Below are 22,620 nucleotides of genomic sequence, written 5' to 3' on the forward strand. Positions count from 1 at the left end.
CAAGCATTATCTAGGTCCTAAATGGCTGGACCAATATTTTCCCCTAATTCTTGTGTAGTTCACTGTATGATTACCTCTTTCTGGCTGGGTCAGAACATTCCATTCACATAGGGAAGTTGATTTTCATTCCCTCCCCTCACTCTTCTGAGAACAAGGCTATTCTACATGAGAGGGGGCCCTCGAAGAGAAATCTGTAGAGTAATTGGAAGGGAAGTCATTTAAGAAAACATACACAATTTCTATTTAAGACTTAGGCCAACTGCCCAACAAGACAGAGCAACATCCATGATTTTTCATCAGAGTGGAAAGGGTTTCTGGTAGAGTTTTCAGAAACTTCCTTCAGCAGTGCTTGATAATCCTGTCCTTCAAAAACAGCCACAGGTCCCCAAATTCCTAAGTGAGTCCAATGCTAAGGTCTTTCTATCATTCCAATTAAAAAATACGAACAAATGGTAACACAAGCCAGCAAGATAACCTTTCTGATGAATCAAGATCCTCAAGTTTTCTCCCATTGCTATTTCAGGTGAGAAAATGGTTATGGGGATATGTTCACCTGGGAAACCTCTAGATTAGGAATCTTTAAACAGGTGCTCCTTTGAAAGTTCAGTGTGGCCAGCACTGTAACTTTGATCTCAACCCCATTTCATTGCATCCACCAGCACCTGCTTTCTATACTCTACATCTTTCCCAAAGGTTCACAGGTCCTCCCCTAATGCAGAGCAAGGCTCTACTAACACCATGTCCTCCTTCCTCCAGCACCTAACACAAATACCACTCACCGTTTGCATCTTCAGTTGAAACCTTACCTATTCTACAAAGCATCTTCTTCACCCTCTGTGACTACTCCTATTTTTAAATTCCTCTCTCATTCATCAGTGCCATCATTTGCCACTCTGGTAACATCTTGGGTTGATAGTTACCCTAGCTGTGTATATCTTGCCCTCCCTCACTAGACTGAGCATGTTTCAAGGGACAGGTTATGTTCAATCAATCTCCAAATCTCAATAATACAAATACTTTCTCTCAGAGTGTAAGCACTGAAATATTTGATAAATCCCACAGCTATGCAAATCTATTATAAATACCTTTAAACTTGCAAATATGTTACTTTTATATGATTGTGGCCTGTTTTGCATGCTGATGATTCAAATCTAATCAACTTTCTCTTCTGAACATGGCTTCCTTCTCCTTAATATGAATGTTTTACCATCTCTGCATATTAGGAAATCAGAGGTTTTCACCTCAAAGTTATTTGGAGAAATAATTGTAGAACAGCCCAAGCTCTTTGGATTATCAAATTCCAATAAACAGATATTTCATATTAATGTTATCTTCTTTTTGCAAAGAGATACAAACCCTTCTAAAGCAAGATGATATCTTAACAGGTAAGAACGTCAGTATGCTTCGATCACCTATTAACTGATCAGCCTTTGAATAAACTTGGCTTCTCATGGACAAAAAAATGACATGAGGATGTGGGCCTATCCACACCCACAAAAGTTGTCTGACTGAAGTTGTCAGTTTTGATGAAGTTCAAGGGCCTATTTAACTCTAGCTGAGTGAACCAAATCTTCTATGGGCACAAGAAGGAAGATGCAAAAGTACTTTGAAAGTGGAAGTTATCATCTTTGCAAGCCGCAAAACCAGGTTAGGCTTTAAGCCAGCCTGACTGGGGGCCACTGAGAAACACCTCAAAAAGTAACCATAAAGAACACATAAAAGCAAGAATCTTTGAACATCCCTTGGGCCACGACTGAGAGACTGGCTAAGACCAAGCTAATCCAATACAAGAGGAAAAAGTGGCTCCTTTCCCAGGCTCTAGATAACATAGAAAAACAAAGTGGCTTCAATGCACTTTTCAAAAACAAAACAAAACAACAACAACAACAAAAACACATCATAAGCCAAAAAGCCCGCATAAAAATTCCAGGGGCCTTCAAATGCCATTTCTCCTGTAAATCTCATTCACGTGCCATCTCTGTTCTTCTTATAATTAGAACTTTGCCTGTATTTATTTGTCTTCTCCATTCAGGATAAAAATGACCCAGTGTGTATTCACAATGATTTCTTTAAAAATATCAATCCAGGAATTCACAGCCTGCTACTTTCCTTTTGAATTGGCAGTCGGGTTCCTTTAGGTTCACAATGATGATTTCTTTTCACAGCACAATCACCACTCCCCAGCCAGGAGCCAGAAGCATGGCAGGTGCTTTCTTGGCAGGTGCTTTGCTTTGCCAACTCCACTATGCCCACACTGCCCTGAGCACTCCCTTCCTTCCCTAAACCATGCTTTGGAGGCTGGCTCAGGCTGAGCAGTCAGGGCTGGTAGACTCGCTCCTGCCAGGTGAGCAAGCTGTTCACCCGACCAAGGGTCAAGGTTGTTTCTACCTAAACCTGCTTAAGCCTCTTGCTCATTATTGGTAGCACACATTTGGTTAAATTGCACAAAAATATACAGGTGTGAAGAGAAAGAGTTGGTGGTGAGGAGGGATAAAGGTAATGATCTGAATGTTTTAAAAAAAAAAACTGTTGCCAAATTTGGTGTGAAGGAAACAACTAAAGAAGATAAGGGGTGAGGTGTGGGGGGATGGGTTGTAGAACTTGAGAAGGAAACCAATGGGAATCATAGAGGATGCACTATGGATGCAGAGATAGATGGAACTCAAACCAGCAAACCCATATTTAGGGAAGTGGCCTTGGCCCCATGTCATAAGATTGTATTGATAAATGATGAACGAATATTCATTTTGATATTTTAAGCTAAAATTAGATATTAAGGCAGATGTTTTAGGACTTTAGGATTCTCTACTTGATTCGATTTTTTCAAAAAAACTAGTCTGTACATTCAAAATCCTCCTATGGCTTATCTGTCAGGGCAAAAAGAGAGACTCTGTGTGTGTGTGTGTGTGTGTGTGTGTGTGTGTACAGCTTTGCAAAATTAGAGAAATCCATCTATTACTCAATAAAAATATAATATATACATATACAATACGTGTTATATTTTATTAATAGATTAATCCTACAGTATTGCAAAACTATTATGTTCTTGCTTTGATCTCTCTGTGATTTAGGGGTTTTTGTTTATTGCTTTTTTCTGTTTATTTTTAATCATCAGTGGAATTAGAGAGGAGCTACAATTAGCATTTATATAACATTCACTATAAGAGAAAAGGACAGATTTTATATTATATAGTGACAAGGGCCCAGTCTCTGCAATATAACAAGTAAACTGGAACAATGGGGAATTTTTGATCGTATTTTAAAACTTTGGATTAAAAGGCCAGCCTTTACGTTTTGTTTTACGTAAATATCATAGACTATATGGTTATTTTTTCCTTTTTCCTACTTGAAGCAAGTCCAGAATGACGAACAGGATTTAGCTGGCAGCAAATAATAGAAAGCAGACTCGTATTGTAGATGATGGCAAAGGCCTATCAGCCTCTAGGCAAATCCAGTAACAGCTCTGCGAGTGCTCCTCTCTCTCCTTTAAGCAATCAACATTCAGTTTCTCTGCAGCCAATAGGCAGGCAAAAGTGGGCAATATTTCTGAGAAATGTATTAATCATTATCCTTGTCTTGTGGTTTTACTTAATGCATTATTACAACATTAAAAGAAAAGTCATCTTCTATGACAGAAGCATTTTCAATTCTTGTTCCCTTTCAGTCTTTGATCACAAGCATATAGATGTATTTTACATGGTTTTATCCTAGTGTATGCAATTTTGTGTTCTGATTTGTTCAATTTGCAAAAAACTCTTTTTGTATTTCCATTGATTCATTTACTTATTCAGCAAGCATTTATTACAGTGCATATTAGGTTTCAGGCACTATTCTAGGTACCACAAATATAAAAATAGATAAAAATCAGGTCCCTGCCATTGAAAAGCTCTCAGCTTAGAATATAACAGATAATTACAGTGCAAAGTATCATAACAAATACATATTTAAAAACCTCTGTGTTTACCATCTTAATGGCTTCACAATGTTCTACCTGGAAAATACAACTTAATTCTCCTTCTTGATTATTTCTCATTATCACAAATACTGCTGTAATTAACACATTTCACATGTTTCTTCTTTCATTAATCAGTTTCTGTGGATAAATTCTCAGGAATGAGATCACTGAGTCAAAAAGTGTTATTCAGATATTTATAGCTCTTGACATACCTTGCCAAATAGCTTCATAATACAGACATACAAATTCACCAGTTCTTTTACGCCTTGCCAACAGCTTAACCACTAAGTATTTCCTTAGGATTTTCATAAGTAAAAACCCATTATTGTCTGAATCTGTATTTATTTAATTAACAGCCGAGTGGAACATTTTCTTGTGGTTAAGACTTTTTTCTCCGTCTGGGATCTGTGTTTATGGCAAATTTATCTATCATTTATCATTGTTATAATAGCTTCCTAATATTTTCACATACTACATATATAATAACTTCTGTCATAATTTATTGCAAATGTTTTCCTATTTATTGTTCTCTTTCCTTAGCTGGACTAGCTTCAAATCATACCAAAATCTTAACCATTTTTCTTATTAGTCACATCTGTTTATTTTTTCTTCTGGAATTTCTTTCCATGGTTACAGCCTTAAGAAATTTGTCATTCTACCACCGAAATAAATGTTCTCTGTTGTCCATTCATTTTTTTCACTCATTCAACTTTCAATAAATGTCTCCTATGTGTCCTGCTTGCCACCAGGGGTAAAAAAGGATGAATGACATGTTAATTATCCAAAATTCAGAAGTAGGTAAAAGGGGTTCCTGCATGCCCTCCCAGTGCCACACTGGAGACCCCATTAATTGCTTCTGAAGGGACATGTATCTCTGCTTGGCAAACTATGTACTATTTGTGAGGCTAGTTTACGACTCTGTTATTGTGGATGTTAAATGGTGAAAACTGAGAGCACTGCAAATGATTCTTGCCAGGTAGTAACAAAAATAAATTGACGAGCAGAAATGCAAAGGATTTGTCCCCTAGAAAAGATAACCTCAAAGGTTACAGTTTTATTGCACTGTAGGGCACTACGTAGTTTTGCATGTAACTTAGCAATCTTAAATATTTTTTTTCAGTCATTATCTTTGCTCTTTCACAATTCTCTTCAGGCCAGCCTTACCATCTTACAGATCCCTTCATTAATGAGTTAAATAAAACTCTGACACATGTTCACATTAGGTTATGTATGAGAGTTAGGAAATCTGGCTTCTAGCATCACCCCTGCCACTTCCACCCACATGACAGTTCCCTTAAAGTCATCCTCAACTTCTAGCTTCCTTTTCTATGAATTGTGGGTTTCTGTAAGGTCAGAGGGTATCAGCAAACAATAAGCAATTGGAAAACTGTGTTTCTAGATATAGATACAACTGTTGAATCAGAATGAATGATAAGGTTCTAAGCCTGAAACCCAGGATCCCCTGGGCCTGAGGGAATCTGGAGGGACATTTCACTAGCAGGAATAAGAGAACGTGGCACAGCAGGAAGAGTGAGGGTCTCCAGTCACAGGGACCAGGCTTGGCCACTGGCCCTGCCTCTTCTAGGGTCTCTTGATCCTCCTTCCCCATCCCGCACAATAAACTGTGTGGGCTGAGGAAATGGGCTAATGCTTAAAGAATCTTGTCACATCTGCCACATACTAGGTCTTCTAAGAAATGTCACTCCTTTTTTTGCCCTCTAAATCCACAGTGTCCCCCACAATGAATACTAAATCCATGCTCTAAAGATGGATCTGGGTCACTCTGGATGCCCAGAGTCTATGATCAATTCAAGTAGAAGAGAAACTTGGTGGCACTGCATTGGAAATTCAGAGGTATTTAGTAAGCTGTGTTAGAAACAATGCTTTCCAATGGCCCCAGGTTTGAACTCAACTGGCTTGGAGGCATTCCTCTGGGGAAAGCCATTTTCTCAGACAGGAGACTCAACTAGAGGATCCCTAACTTCAAGGCCAAACAGCCTGTGAGTCTGTAGCAAGGCGTCTTCATGGGTGGGTAAGCAGTGACTATGACAGCCCATTCGAGGCCATTGCACTGCCCGGCCGGGTCGCTTACCTCTCCTACCACCTCTATGATGTCGCCAACTTTCAGCTCAAGTTCATCGTCATTCTGGGGCAGGTAGCTGAATGCCACCTGGCACCGGCGCCTCCGTCGCTCGCCTGGATGGGAAAAGCAAAATATTTAGAGACAGCTCTTCTCCCCAAATCAGATTTTAAAGAGAGGCTTCCTAGGCATGCAGGCAAATTAAGCTGACTTGTCTCAAATATGCTCTCTGGGACATGGCTTGAGGCACGGCAGCCCTGGTCTCTTAGAGAGAGGCAGTAGAAAGCAGAGCAATGCTTCTTGGTCTTTTAAAAGCTGCTGGGTCAGAAAGGCATGGATATGAGAAACCGATCCATTGGTGCAGAAGGCAAATATCCCACCCCTGAAGCACTGGAGCACAGTGTTGCCTTAAACGGTTTTCCATGGATGGGGCTTTATATTTTCTGCTGTTGATTTTTAATGGAAGCTGATGCAAAGTGGGAGAGAAAAAAGAATGGTCTGCTTCTAATGCTAGCAAGGCAGAGGGGATTTTTCTAAATGTGCAAAGGAAAGATAAAGTATCCTGGCCTTTTTCTAACTAATCATCACCCTTTCAACATAGGGGAACTCAAGCCTGATAAGCGAAGGCTGATTAGATTTCAGCCTGCTCTTGGTACCATTTCAAACACCCCACAGGATTCAACAAATCCACTTCTGTCCTCTTCCCTCTGCCCCAGGGGATCCATTAACAGGATCCCCGGCTGCTCATACAGAACCAAGCCAGACAAATCAAGATAAGAGCCAGGGCCACACTTCACTCAACCAGAGGACACTCAAGGTTACAACATCTCACTCACCCAGCGTGGCCCATCTGGGAGACCCTAGCTTAGAGCTGGTTCAAGTACAGACACAACCGTCCACAGCATATCCACACCACAGATGTGCACTATGCAGAGAAAGAACATGTATGGGGGTGAGGGTGAGACAGACAGACAGACAGACAGACAGCAGTGAAGGCCCAAGCTAGGGAGGTGGATGGGAGACAGGAAGTGAGACCGACATTGCTCAGAAGTTTGTCGTTCATGGCTGACCGCCTCACACCATTCCTTCATGCCACTGCATGGCCTAGAAAACCAAAGGGATCAATGACTTCAAAGAAACACATTTAGAAATGCTTAAATTATTTTTTAGCACTGCCTACAGGGATTCTTTTTCTTCTCTAATATTTTCTCTGAGAAAGGAAGTCCATGCAGAGGTGATCACAGGGCACTTTAAGGCCCCGATGCAGGATGACATCATACAAAGGGGAAGGTCTCTGTGCTACATCGGATGTGTGCCCTGATCAATATGTTTCAAAAGCCGGCAGCCTAGTTCTCTCTGTTCCATTTTTCTTGCCTGTACCTCACTAAGCAAGAACAGAGTTGAATAGAGGGAAGAGGGCAGAAGTTCAGAATCAATATCTTGTCTATTTACATCTTTGGTGACTCCACAAATACTCTCCACCCCTTTGTGCAAAATTACAAGCCTCTGGGTCTTAAGAACAAACACAGCATTTCCAGGCCAATTCCTAGGTGCTGATGGCACTGTCAGCAGGCTGAGTAGTGCGACCCCAAGGAGGGCTTGGCTCTCCCTAGGACAGAGGGCCCACTCCAACTTGCTTTTCCAAGGAGGAAAGTCAGGAGGAATGAGTATTCCGATGCAAAGAACGCCACCACTATACCGTGGCTTCTCACACAATGGAAGGCAAATCAAGTACTCTGTACCATAAAGGATATGGATTTCTCATTCTAGCAAAGAAAGTCTAGATTACAAAGCAATCTTGGCCTCCCACTCCTGACCCCTGCGACTCCCCTGGCCCCATAGACGCTTCTTAAAATGAAGTTCTACTATCAATCTTTAAAGGGCTTTCATTTGCTAGATGTTATGTTAAAAAGCAAACTCTGCAGACACAAATCTGAACGTGAAACAAGTGAAATGACAAACGTCTGAAAACCAACACTCACAACCACAGAAGTCAAAGTCCTGACCAAAGTGACTTAAAATAACACCATCTGAAGATCTAGTGTTAGCTGAAGCCATAAAACTTACAGTTGTATGTAAGTTCATATGTTCAAAAAACCCTCTGTAAAAAGTAGCATCTGATCCAACACTGCACAAATGGCAAAGGAGAGAGTGATCTATTCTTAGAGAAAAGACTAGCCCAATGGATGTAGGACCTGAAACGGAATAATCAGACTGCTCTTAAACCAAATCTCTGCATCGGACTTCCATAAAGGCCTGCCTGGTGTCAGAAGAATGATGTCTTCACTACTTTCTCTCTGCCAGGCTAGTCCATCCTTCTTAAAAGCCTCATGACTGTTACTGTTTTGGTGGCATAAAGTCCTACAAAGCTCACTGCCAACATACCAAAAAGAGTAAGCCCTACAGAGGGCACAGGGGAGGGACCCAGAAGTGGCTGGTGGTAAAGATCACCTGACCTGACGCCAGGCACAATCATTAGCCCTCTCACTGGGATAGCTCACAATCCCTTCTGATATCCATCACCCTCTCCTCCTGCCAACCACATGAGTTAAAACACAAAAGCCAGAATGGGCAATCATTTTGCAAATGAGGAATCCAGGACTCAATGACTTACCCCAGGTCACCAAGCTAGTAAGTGGCAGCATTTCCTTAGCCTAAGTTCACAGTTCTCTCTCTAGTGCTGGATAAACGAATTCAATTCACATTTTGTGCCAAATTCTCTGCAATCTGTACTCAACTGCTTCCTGCAACACTGTACCACGTCACTTAGGTCTCTGCCATGGACCTCTCATTACAGAGAGCACCAAACTCCTGGAATGCTGCTTTTTGAGGCCTCAACTATAGCTTGTCACTGATTTGAATTTGTTTGCCAGTACCACCTGACCTACAACCCAGTTCAAGGGGGATGCTTGAAGTTGGGAGAAATTGTATTTCAGTTGCATCCATCCATCTTAAACTTAAGGAAGTCTAAGAAAGTCATTTGTCATTTTTTTCCTCTCCTGGAATTTCACTGATGCTTACTAGTGAGTCTTGACCTTCCTTAAAGAGGTAAGGAGATGACAATGCCACCTCATTTCAATAGCTCACATAAACTAAAGGAAAAAAACTTATGACTTGCCTATGCCTGAGGTTTGGAATCCCTTAGTTTGAGCCACCACCTTCATGTCCAAATGAACTGGGAGTGGAATTTTTACAGTAGTCCCCCCTTATCAACAGTTCCACTTTCTGCAGTTTCAGTTACCTGTGGCCACCTAAGGTCCAAAAATATTAAATGGAATATTCCAGAAATAAACAATTCATAACTTTTCAATTGCATGTCATTCTGAGTAGTGTGATGAAACCTCATGCCATCCTGCTCCATCCTGTCCAGGATGTGAATCATCCATTTGTCCAGCGTCTCCATGCTGTAGATGTTCCCTGCCCTTGAGTCACTGACACTGTCTGCTCCTCACATCTAACCACAGACAGCGTTGTGACTCCACGATCCAGGATCACTCAAAGCAGATGATCCTCATTCTGACAGATCATCAGAAGGTCAATAGTAGCCAAACGCTACATCACAATGCCCACATCATTCACCTCGCTTCATTACATCATGTAGGCATTTTATCATCTCACACCATCATAAGAAGGCTAAGTACAGTACCATAAGATATTTTGAGAAAGAGAAAGAGAACACATTCCCATAACTTTTATTATAGTATATTGTTAGTGTTGCATTTTATTATTAGTGTTTTATTATTATTTATTGGTGTTAATCTCTTCCTGCACTTAATTTATAAATTAATCTTTCTCATAGATATGTACGTATAGGTATATACAGGCCTTGGCACTATCCACGGTTTCAGGCATCCACTAGGGGTCTTGAAATGTAGCCCCCACGGATAAGGGGGAACAACTGTATTAAGTGAAATAAGGGTTCGTTGATCACAAGCACTGTGATACCACAATAGCCGATCTAATGATAACTGAGACAGCACACCCTCAACTCTCTCACTAGACCCCATGGCCCCCTTCCATTTGTGATCATTTACTGTTTAATAAAATAGTAATATTTATTGAGCACCTACTATGTGCCATAGACTGCTAAGCACTTTACATATGCTACCCCATTTAATCCTCACACTGAACCTCTGGGGTAGATTACTAACCCCCTTTTTACAGACAAGAAGACCTCGGAGGCACATAGAGATCATGTATTTTACCAGAGGATTTCAAACCAGGCAACGCAACTCCAGAAGCATTATCTCCCTCCCACATCTGACTGTTCTTAAGCATTCTCAGTCCTGGGTCTTGAGATCACAGAAGGGACTAGCTGCACTAACATGGTATTTGTTTGAAAGGTGGAACCAGGAAGTGAAAAACCACAAATCAGGAGCTTTTCCTTATAGCTGCTGGGCACTTGGGCCCTACAGGCCCCAGATTTAATAAAATAAAGCTGGTTGGATGGGGAGACAATGCAATTGCCTTCTCAGAAAAGGAAATAGCAGAAACTGACTATGGTGTCATGACCCAGTCCCCATAACAGCACACACATCTATATTTTAGAGCCTACATCCTAGGATCTTACAGCATGTGAAAACTTTATTAGGCCAATTCATTCAGTGCCCGTGAAAATAAACTAATAACAACAAATAATGTACTGGATGAAAAAAGTCTGTGGGTCAACTGAAAACTCCCAGCACTTATAGAGCTTCCCACCCCCACTCCCACCCCACCACCTCTTTTTTTTACATCCCCAATTCCCCATGATGGAACAAGAGTAAAGCTACAAGCGTTTAAATCATCTGATATTTTCAAAGAATCCATCAAATTAATCAACTAGATCCTTACCACATACCTGCGGAACGTGGCACTATTCTGAAATCATATTGCAAGGGAGAAACCATTGATAAAAAGCAAGAGGAAAATCAAAAGAAACCCCTAATTCCCAGTTTCCAGGGTTACTTCTGGCATATTCTACAGGGGACCACCTGCACCAGACTGTTAAAATGCAGGGCAGAACTACTGAACTCACTCTTTGGGGTTGGGGCCAGGGACCTGCATTTAAAGCTATCTCTTGAGTAACACACATGAAAATCTAAATCTCAGCAACAAATCAGTACCACAAATAACAGGTGATTAAAAAAAAAAAAACACCTTCTGGGAACAGGTGGTCTCCCCTTGGAAGACTCTAATCTATGTCTCTTATTCTTTGCTGCATATTGAAATCGACTAGGGAGCTTTCGCAAAACTACTGATGCCTTCCTAAATAGCAGCTCCAGAGGAACTAGGTCTCCATAGAAAAATGGCTTCTTCTAAGCCTACGGCAAAGAAAATACAAAGTGAGACTAAAATATCTGGTTGTGCTAAAATTCATGAAGTACTCAAACATCTAAGGGATAATTTCAAAAGGACACAGGAGTCAGCTAGACAGGGCTTCCACTGGCCAAAGTTGGGACAATACAGTATGTACTGAGGGAATTTACTACAATATATTCATTAAAAAATTCATGAGTCCATATCGATATGTTTAACAGGTAGCTAGATAGCTAGCTAAAGAAGATCAGATAGATAGTTATGGAGTGAGAAGTGAAAGCTCCTTTTTTCTCTTTTTTTCAACATAAGAACGTTGACAAATACAGAAATGATAGAAATAGACAACAGTCATTTTATAACCATCATAGTAATAATTGATTCTGGGAAGAATCAATGGTTGCTAAAACCACCGGGCAAAAGCTTGTTGGGGATTAAGATATTTACAAAATCTCAAAGTATCTCCCCACAGTTACAAAAGGAAAATGGTCCCCTTAGAATGAAGAGAGCTGGCAGATACAGCCTTACCCAAGTGATCCAAATTAACATTCTAATCATAGGACAAATTGACATCATGTGCCTCCTGATAGGCTGCACTGAGAAGGACCTATGGAACATCATCACCTATAGAAGACTTCTATAACATCACCTATAGAATACCTCTGCCACAACATTTACCTAAATCCAACCACGAGGGAACAATCATGCAAATTTAAAATGAGGGGCCGTTTACAAAAACTGATCTGGTCAGGCGTGGTTGCTCAAGCCTGTAATCCCAGCACTTTGGGAGGTGGAGGCAGGAGGATCACCTGAGGCCAGGAGTTTGAGACCAGCTGGCCAACGTGGTGAAATCCTGTCTCTACTAAAAATACAAAAATTAGCCAGGCATGGTGGCACACTCCTGTAGTCTTAGCTACTCGGGAGGCTGAGGCAGGAGAATCACTTGAACCCGGGAGACTGCAGTGAGCCAAGATTGTCCCACTGCACTCCAATCTGGATGACAGAGCGAGACTCTGTCTCAAAAAAAAAAAAAAAAAAACAAACAAAAAAACTCATCTGATTTTTTTCTTAAAAACTTTTTTTTTTTTGAGACAGGGCCTCACTCTGTTGCCCAGGCTGGAGTACAATGGTGTGATCTTGGCTCACTGCAGCCTTGACCTCCCAGGCTCAAGCAATCCTCCCACCTCAGCCTCCTGGGTAGCTGGGACTACCAACGCAAGCTACCACACTGGCTAATTTTTGTATTTTTTGTAAAGATGGGATCTCGCTATGTTGCTTAGGCTGGTCTTGAACTCCTGGGCTCAACTGATCCTCCTGCCTCAGCCTCCCAAAGTGCTGGGATTACAAGAGTGAGCCATCACACCTAGCCAAAAAAAAAAAAAAATCTTATTGATACGTAATAGTTGCACATTTTTAGGGGGTACATGTGATATTTTGTTCCATGTATAGAATGTGTAGTGATCAAGTCAGGGTATTTGAGTGTCCATCACCTTGAGCATTTATCATTTCTGTGTATTTGGAGCATTTCAAGTCCTCTTTTCTAGCTATTTTAAAATATACGATACATTGTTGTCAACTATAGTCACCCTACTCTGCTACTGTATGTTTGTATCCAGTAACCAACCTCTCTACTCTCTACCTCCATGAGATCAACTTTTTTAGCTCTTCATGTTTACCTCAGCACTATTCACAGTAGCAAAGATATGCAATCAACGTTAAGTGTCCATCAACAGAAAAGTAGATAAGGAAACTGTGGTACACATACCCAATGGAATGCTATTCAGCCATAGAAAGAATGAGATCCTGACATCTGCAACAACATGGATGGAATTGGAGATCATTATGTTAAGTGAAATAAGCCAGGCACTGAAAGACAAACATCGCATGTTCTCACTTTGTAAGATCTAAAACTCCAAACAATTGAACCCATGGACATAGAGAATAGAAGGATGGTTATCAGAGGCTGGGAAGGGTAGTGGGAACAGGTCGGGGGTGAGATGGGGATGGTTAATGGGTACAAAAAACATAGTTAGAAAGAATGAATAAGACCTACTATTTGATAGCACAACAGGATGATATAGTCAATAACAACTTAATCATACATTTTCAAATTACTAAAAGACTATAATTGAATTGTTAGTAACACAAAGGATAAATGCTTGAGGGGATGCATACTCCATTCTCCATGGTGTGATTATTACACATTGCATGCCCATATCAAAATATCTCATGTATCCCATAAACATATACACCTATGTACCTACAAAAATTAAAAATAAAATTTATTTAAAAAAAGAAAATAAAATGTGGTATAGACACCTAATAGACTACTACTCAGCCATAAAAAAGAATGAGATCCTGTCTTTGGCAGCAACATGGATGGAACTGGAGGTCATTATGTTAAGTGAAATAAGCCAGGCATAGAAATATTTTTTTCTTAAGTCAATATCACAAAAGATATTTAAAAGGCTAGAGAATTATTCTAGATTTAAAAAGAGTAAAGACATATGACAACTACATATAATGTATGATCTCTAATTGAATTTTGCATTTTTAAAAGGCTATAAAAACATTGAGAAAACTGGGGAAATTTGAATATGAACTAATTCTAGATAATAGCATGTTAATGTTACATTTCCGGAGTGTGTTAATTCTATTGCAGTTACCTAGCAGAATGTCCTCATACTTAGGAGATACATTCTGAAGTATTTAGGGATGAAGTGTCCTGATGTTTGTAATTTATTTTCAAACCGTTTAAGGAAAAAAAATCAGGCCAGGCTCAGTGACTCACACCTGTAATCCCAGCACTTTGGGAGGCCAAGGCACGAAGATCATTTGAGCCCAGGAGTTCAAGATCAGCCTGGGCAACATGGCAAAACTTCGTCTCTATAAAAAATGAAAAATTAGCTTGGCATGGCGGCATGTGCCTGTGGTCCCAGCTACTCCAGAGGCCGAGGTGGGAGGATTGTCCGAGCCTGGGGAGGTCGAGGCTGCAGTGAGCTGTGATCACACCGCTGCACTCCAGCCTGGGCGACAGAGTGAGACCTTGTCTCAAAAAAAAAAAAAAAAACACCAAAAATCCAAATGATTAAAAAAAGTAATCAAAAAGAGTATGTGTGGAGATTGGACAGAGGATAGAGATAGAAAGCAAATGTGACAAAATGCTAATAATTGGTAAATCTAGGTGGATGTTCATTGTACTATTATTTCAAATTTTCTGTGCATTAAAATTTTTTCTGATTAAAAATTTTAAGGGGAAAAGGGGAAATACCAATGCCTGGACCCACCTCTAGAGATTCAAATGTCAATATTGGCCTGGGGTGCAGCCTGGGCATCTGGATTTTAAAAGATCCCCATGTGATTCTAATGTGCGGCCAAGGTCCAGAGACATCTAGACAGATCTGTTGCCCAAAGAAGAGCATCAGGCCAAAAAGGAATGGGACTTTTCCAGGATCATGTTATTTTAGGTCCTACATTCAGTGTCTTTTCCCACAAGGGAGAGAACCCAGACTTCTAAATATCTGACAATAGTATTTAATACATAGCACAGGTGAATGCTGCTGTGCTGTGATGTTTATTTCACAGACCTTTGGAACAGTTGCACTAAGTAGTTTCTAGCTCTGGAAATGTGTTCCTGGGTTGGGGCAGGAGAGTGGAGAAGATGGAAGTCTCTGCTATGATTCATTAACAAACACTGCTAGGTGCCGGGGCTCAGGGGATGGGGGGAAGGCAGCAACTCCCCAGTTACTGAGCAGCATGCCAGCTTCTTTAAAAGGCTGTTCTTGAGTTGGAAACTTCAATTTATGCAAGAAGCCATGTTTCCTATCTCAGGGTGGAGAAAACAACACAAACTTAACTAAATGTATAGATTCACACATTTTTTACTTGGGACGTCCAGTAGATTCTGAGTACAAGGGAAGAGAAGGTAGATTTACCGATCTTGCAGAACCCCTGCATCATACTCTTTACTGGAAACATTTCCACTCGTCATCCTGTTTCAACATAATGCAACTAGCAGGAAGAGGAGGACACTTCAGAAGCCAATGGCACTCCAAATAAAAGGACCTTGTGGGTGTTTCTTTACAAACCCCTTTGGCTGTACCTGGACTGTTGCAGTGGAAATGTATAATATTTAATTAACCAGCATTGTGTGGTCCTTGGAGATGAGCCTGCTTGATTTTCATAGGGATGTGTATAATCAACATCTCTGCACAGCAGAACACAGGAAATCCATTTGCCTGCTACTTCAAAGGCAGAGGGCATCTGACAAGTGGGTATAGCTATGCCAGTGTTCATTTTCTCCCAAGTCTTGGCAGGATATAAGAGAAAATGTAGAACTAGCAGGGAACCATTTATTAGAGCCTTTGAGCCATGGAGGGTAGGAAGGGAGGCAGATAACATCAAAAGTCACAGAAGAAAAATCACCTTAATCTTGGAAATGAAAGAAATGAACATTGAGTGCCTGCTACATGCCAGGAACCATGCTTGGCATGTAACAGGCCTTCCCTCATGTCCTGAGGCCAACTCTAGGAGGTTCAGCATGCTAGCCCCATCTTTATGATGAGCACAGGAAGCCTCAATAACTTGTCCAGTGGTCTTCAGCCCTCTTTTTCCACCAACGCAAGATGATACCAGGAAGGCAGATTGGGAGTGAGTTTCCAGTGGACTCTGGATGCCAAGCTGAAGATGAGGACTTTATTTTGTGGGCAATGAGAAACCAGAGGAGGTTTCTGGACAGAGAAGCGTAGAACAAGATGTGATGAGGACAGTGACCCAGGGAGAAGGGCTTGGTGTCAGGTATATGCAGAATGGCAATGGGGGAGGGTCCCAGAAGCAGGAGATGGCCCAGCAGAAGAATGAAAGACACAGCTGGAAAAACACAGTGGGACGAATTACATGCCCAGAGAAGGAGAGGCCAAAAAGCAGACATGGACACAGACATACGCCGAACAATTGTCAGTTGACATGCCTGTTGCCTCCTTTGGGGGCCAATGACCTTCTCTTACTTGTCCTTGATACCTGCACCTAGCTCAGTGTCTGTTTGAGTAGATACTCAATCCATTCTTGACAAATGAATGAACTAATGAATTCCACATCCTGAAAGGTGGAGGGAAAGAGAGTTAAAGCTTCAACATGGTATCAAACAGGGCAGCAAGACCCAGTCTCTACATAAAATTAAAAAATTAGCCAGGCATGGTGGCACACACCTGCAGTGCCAGTTACTTGGAAGGTTGAGGCAGGAAGACTGCTTGAGCCCAGGAGGTCAAGGCTGCAGTGAGCCATGATTGTGCCACTGCACTCCAGCCCGGGCAACAGAGTGAGGCCCTGTCTCAAAACAAAAATATATATATAACAAACGAAGCAAACAAAAGTCATTGCCATCTGGAATTGTTGATGCTATAGGGATGGAAAGATGGTAGACCCTGCAGTCTTGTTGGTGTGTCGAAGTTGGTCGATTAATTGACCAACTCATTCTCCATCAACCTTGTAGTCTGAAGCATCTGTAATACTAAACAATGCTAATCTATTCCTCTAACTGCTTTCCTCTTATAAACTTATGGCCCCCCGTGAGTTAACCTTACTAAACGATAGAGCAGGGCTATATATGAACAAGAAATGATGTATGTCGGATTTTATGTTCGGTCCTCTTAAAAGACAGAAAACATTTGGTTTAAGTAGGCAAAGATATATGTATAAGAAGGTTCAGGGCAGCATTGTTTCTAATAGCAAATGCATATACACACAGAGATCTACATGTGAAACCTGGATGTCTACTGGGAGGGGAAGGTATATCCAGCAGCCATTAAATATAACAAGTAGCTCTATGTGTATCCATGTGAAAAGGTGTCCATAGTATACTAAAAGACTAAATCACGTAATATGTATACTATGATCCCAATTTTATAAATACACACACACACACACACACACACACACACACACTCATAACTCTAAGCAGCATGTAGCATTTTAGTTACTCCTAATAACTCGGAACCTAGCACAGAGTATACATTCAACAAGTGTTCATTAATAAATAAATGAATCCATTCAACATTCAACTAATATATGAAGGTCTAATACAATTAAATGAATGAGGGCAACAGAGTAAGAGACTGTCTCAAAAAACATACAAATGAATGAGAGAAAGGGGGTATATGTACACGGACACACTTGTGTAAGCACAGAAAATGGTATGGAAGGCTATACCCCAAAGTAACAGTGATACTTCAGGGGAGGCAGATTGGGGGGAGGGTAGAAACTCACTTAAATGCTTCTACAATATCAATTTGTCTTCACAAAGAGCACATAATGTACTGTAATCGCTTTTCACAGTCACCTATTAAAATAATTACCTTGCATTATGAAACTTATCCTTCTGATCACACTTTGATTACATTAATAGTAAAGTGAGTTGGTGTTTTGAAAGAAATAAATATCAATTCAATCAGCAAGAAAGGTGCTTTTCATGGGGCTCAATGACAAGGGGCCTCGCACCTCCCAGTGACAACTGGTTGTGGCTGGTCTATGAACACAGCAGGAGGTGTGAGCTCAGAGACAGGGCTCCACATCTGTAGCCCACATTAGTCATTATTCTGATCAGATGCTGTTACAGAACCCTGAGGAGGCCCATACTATTCCATCAGTGACCAAGCCAAGGTTATCTTCCCTGGCCAGACACCACCAGCCTACACAGCCCAGACAGCCATCTCTCTCTAGGTGGAGGGGCCCTGTGGTGTCCATCTTCTGAGCTCGCCCTCACTCATGGGAACACAGACATACACACACACATACATATTCATTCAGCCATGCGGGCCCCTTCTCTGGGTTCTCCTAACAACCATTGCTTTTCTCTAGCACTGTCCTCCTTCCATTGTGTTTTTGTTATCTGTGTCAGTTGCTGTCAGTCTCCATCTTTTCAACCCTGACACCTCTCAGCTCTTTCATGCACATCTGTGTCAACCAATTCAACTCACTCACCAACACCCACATCTGCCTCATGATGGTTAGGGCGATGCCACTGCGCCACTCTAGATTCCTATGTGGACCCGGGTGCCATATATCTAGAAAATCCCCGATCCAGGCCCTCCTCAGCCCTAGGAACTTCAGAGTCTAATGCCTGATTTAAAGAAGCCACTGAAAACCGTCTTAAATTTGGTCAATTAACATATGACCCCCCAAATCAAGTTTCTACTTCCAACGTAATAGTCAAAGGGGCCATCCATTGAATAAACTGAGTTTCTGCAAAGAGGAGCTGCATATGTATATTTTATCATTAACACTGTCATCTGATATTTCTTTAGAAGCCACATCTGTAATTTTGGTGCCATGAGCATGAAGAACTCAACATCCTCTACCTCAATCATATCTTATAAAAATGGTATGTGAATTAGCCATCTGAAAGGATGCACGGGCTCTGATTTCACTGCTCATGGATACGTGGTCTTCACTTAAAGCATTAAGGCACATAAAAGAGAACCCTGGGGCCAGGCATGGTGGCTCACACCTGTAATCCTAGCACTTTGGGAGGCTGAGGCAGGAGGATCACTTGAGCCCAGGAGTTCAAGACCAGCTTGGGCAACATAGTGAGATCCTGCCTCTAACTAATAATAATAATAATAATAATAATAATAATAATAATTAGAGAACCCTGAGCTAACAATACAGAAGAGACAAAGGGCCCAACTCACCCAGCATTGCAACCCCTGCGCGGCTCTCTGCCTCGGTTTTCTCACGTATAAAATTGGGATGATGGAGACAGACCTACTTTCCAAGGGGCTTACTTCCACCTGACTCTCTCCCTTTTTTCCATTTGGCTTTACATTCAGGAATCTGTTAAAAGACAGCTTTGTTAATGTTTTTTTTCACCAGCCTTCCCTTCCAATCAGAGTGAGAGAAAGGAATCACGTCATAACATAAAATCAGTGACATCTCTAAACGTCCCTCTGCTTTTCATCTTTCTTCAGGTTGGTCCCAGGCATTGGTTTTGGCCTTTCAGTACAACCCTCAATCCAAATAACCCAACCTCAGCAGGCCATACCAGGGACACTTCCCTAATGTGTCCCTGGCTTGACTTTCCCCAGCCCTGGCAGCTAGCTCTCCAGAGGGGAGGGAGTCTAGATTTTCAGAGGAGAAAATCCAATACATAAAGCACACTGCTTTTCCCTGCAAGGCTAATTTTGGCAAAATGCCCAAAAGAACTCACCATATTTATAGGGTTTTGTGATCTACTTTTAAACGCTCCATGCAGAGTCATTCAAGTGAAATGAGAATACAGAATTTCAAAGGAAAAATTGAAGGAAGATTCTAAATATAAGTTATTTATTAAGCATAAACAAGATTTCTCCTTTCTATCCAACATACTCCCTCTAACATATCTATTTTTAAAGGCATCCTCAAATTTTGCTGCTGACAAATGAATATATCAGACACCTAACTTTTACAGTTAAAGGTAGAATGGGCAGGGAGGGGGAAAAGATGAGGGAATGAGGGGTAGGTAGGAAAGAAGAAAAAAAGACACAAACATTTGAAGAACTGTAACAAAGGTCTAGAAAATCCTAAAGACCCTCATCTGGGATACTTCTGTCTTGCCTAATCTTAGAGAATTACTAGGAGGTATGTGTGTGTGTGTGGGGGGGGGGTGCGGTGGGAGATACACACCATAAACAAATCTAGGGTTTCCCAGTTTTTAAAATCAGTACCAAAAATGGCCACTGTGCTGGGAGATTTAGAAAGTGTCAAAGAATTCCACATGTACCCCTCTCTTTTGGGGGTAGGGGGAGATCTTCATTGCAGGTAGTCATATTTTTAAATTTTGACTCATTTTTAATATAGTTTCCCTTCTCATCCCCATCAGAATAAAGAGAGGAGGAGGCCTAGGTATTTATGAATTTTCTTGATGCAAATGGGAGTTTATATCCCTGCAATTCATTCCTCATAATCTGAAAGGCTAAACCCCTTATGCAGAGGTCCTTAACTAGGGTGTGTGGATAGAATTCAGGGGGTCTAAACTTAGACGGAAAGAAAAATACATCTTTTACTATCTTCTGAAATTTGGCCTTTATTCCCACCGTGAATCTAAGCAACAAACCACATTGGTACTAGCAGCATCTATGAAATTTATTTATTTCCCACTACATGAATAGATATTTTCATTTCACAGTTACAGTTACCTTGAAATATCATTTACACTCACCCCTACTTCAAAATTATGATCACTTCCTGACCCACTGCTGGATGTTGCTATAAGAAAGAATATGTCTTACTTGTATTTTTGTACTATTTTGACAACTATTTTAACATAATTGGTTTCCTTTGTAATTCTTTGGTTCCCTTTGTATTCATTTACCAACATTATTCTGAAAAGGGGTCCACAGGCTTCACCAGACTGGCAAACAGGTTCCATGGAAATTTTTTAAATAAAAAGAACCCCCAATCCCTGCTTTCAAGATTGTAGTTTCCAGGCTGGGTGCAGCGGCTCACACCTATAATTCCAGCACTGTGGGAGGTCAAGGTGGAAGGATCCCTTGAGGGCAGAATTTCAAGGCCTGAGCAACATGGTGAGAACCTGTCTCTACAAAAAATAAAAATAAAAAAATTTAACAGAGCGTGGTGATGTGTGCCTGTAGTCTCAGCTACCCGGGAAGCTGAGATGGGAGGACCACTTGAGCCCATGAGTTCTAGGCTGCAGTGAGCCATGACTGCACCACTGCACTCCAGCCTGGGCAACAGAGCAAGAACCTATCTTTAAAAATATTTTTTAAAATATTCCTTGGGTTTCCAAGGAAACCCAAACGTACAAGGGTAAACTATTTATATTTAACAAAGCAGTAAACATAACATTTGGACTCTGTTCATTGGAATGCTTCATAAGCTTTGGAGTAACACATCATAACAAAAGAGCCACTTTGGGCAACTTCTCAAGTCCTGAACCACAAATGGCCACGTGGCACAGTGCTCATGAAGCTGCTTGCCAAGTGCCCTCTTATTACTTGGGTCAGTGGCTGGCGAGAGCCCCACTCTGTCATCTGGTGCCCTGGCTTGGCTGAGCTCAATGCCCATGATTTCTTCCAGGGAGGCCAGCACAGCTAATTTGCAGGCTGACACCTGCCACAGCCTCATCACCCTCCCCCAACTCAGCCCTACTTTTCTCTCCCTTGTCTGACTACTTAAATTCTGAAAGCACTACAAGTTTCCCCCTATCCTTCAGGTATAAAGAGGTCACTAGGGCTTCCATGTACCCACACGGCTTCATACACATCCCTTGCTCCCAGCCCTACTCAGCTGCACTGGTGTGTGTGTGTGTGTGTGTGTGTGTGTGTGTGTGTGTGTGTGTGTGTGTGTGTGTATGTGTGTGTCCGTGTCCCCAGTGCCTGCTGGGCTGCAAGCACAGAAATATTCCATAGAAGGAGGGAAGTTGATGCTAATTTTTTTTAATTTTATTATTATTATACTTTAAGTTTTAGGGTACATGTGCACAACATGCAGGTTTGTTGCATATGTATACATGTGACATGTTGGTGTGCTGCACCCATTAACTCGTCATTTAGCATTAGGTATATCTCCTAATGCTATCCCTCCCCCTCCCCCCAGATGCTAATGTTTATAATTGCACAGGATCTGCCTGGAGGGGTTGCCTGACTTCCACTGAGGTCCATTTCTGTGGTATCACTAGAAGATGAAGGACCCTACGGTCAGCATGGCCAGCTGGAACAAGAGGCATCTGACCAGTTCTTCAAAAAAAAAAAAAAAAAAGAAAAAAGTCTTAAAAAAAGTCTTAACCACGCATGCTGGCTCACGCCTCTAATCCCAGCACTTTGCGAGGCCAAGGCAGGCAGATCTCTTGAGCTCAGGAGTTCGAGACTAGCCTGGGTGACACGGCAAAACCGCATCTCTACCAAAAAAAAAAAAATTAGCCAGGCGTGGTGACACACGCCTGTAATCCCAGTTACTTGGGAGGCTGAGGTGGGAGGATTACCTGAGCTTGGGAAGTTGAGGCTGCAGTGAGCCAAGATCATGCCACTGCACTTCAGCCTGAGTGACAGAATGAGACTCCATCTCAAAAAAAAAAAAAAAGGTGTTAAAAGAATCAAGAAAACACCAATTCCACTTTCAGGAAGTTATACTCCAGATAACTCACATGAAATGTACAAAGATATATGCATAATGTTCACTGCTACATTAGTCAGAATAGTGAAAAACCAGAATTATCCTAAATGTCCTTCAGTTACGGAACTGGTTAATTAAGCCATAGGTATATCTCCACACAGACTAGCAAAGAGAAGCATAGCTC

At 41.4% G+C, this 22,620-nt stretch overlaps 1 protein-coding gene across 10 annotated transcripts in view; it reads right to left on the reverse strand.

Annotated features, from left to right (window-relative positions):
• SH3KBP1 (SH3 domain containing kinase binding protein 1) overlaps positions 1–22,620 on the reverse strand; it is a 358,209-nt gene that overhangs the window by 169,179 nt on the left and 166,410 nt on the right. For all 10 annotated transcript variants that reach the window (XM_030807593.1, XM_030807591.1, XM_030807587.1 and 7 more), the window contains one exon: positions 6,048–6,151. In XM_030807593.1, coding sequence (XP_030663453.1) covers positions 6,048–6,151 — 104 coding nt within the window. The remainder of the gene's footprint in view (positions 1–6,047; positions 6,152–22,620) is intronic.

Source organism: Nomascus leucogenys, chromosome X, assembly GCF_006542625.1.
Source record: "Nomascus leucogenys isolate Asia chromosome X, Asia_NLE_v1, whole genome shotgun sequence".
Taxonomy (NCBI): domain Eukaryota; kingdom Metazoa; phylum Chordata; class Mammalia; order Primates; family Hylobatidae; genus Nomascus; species Nomascus leucogenys.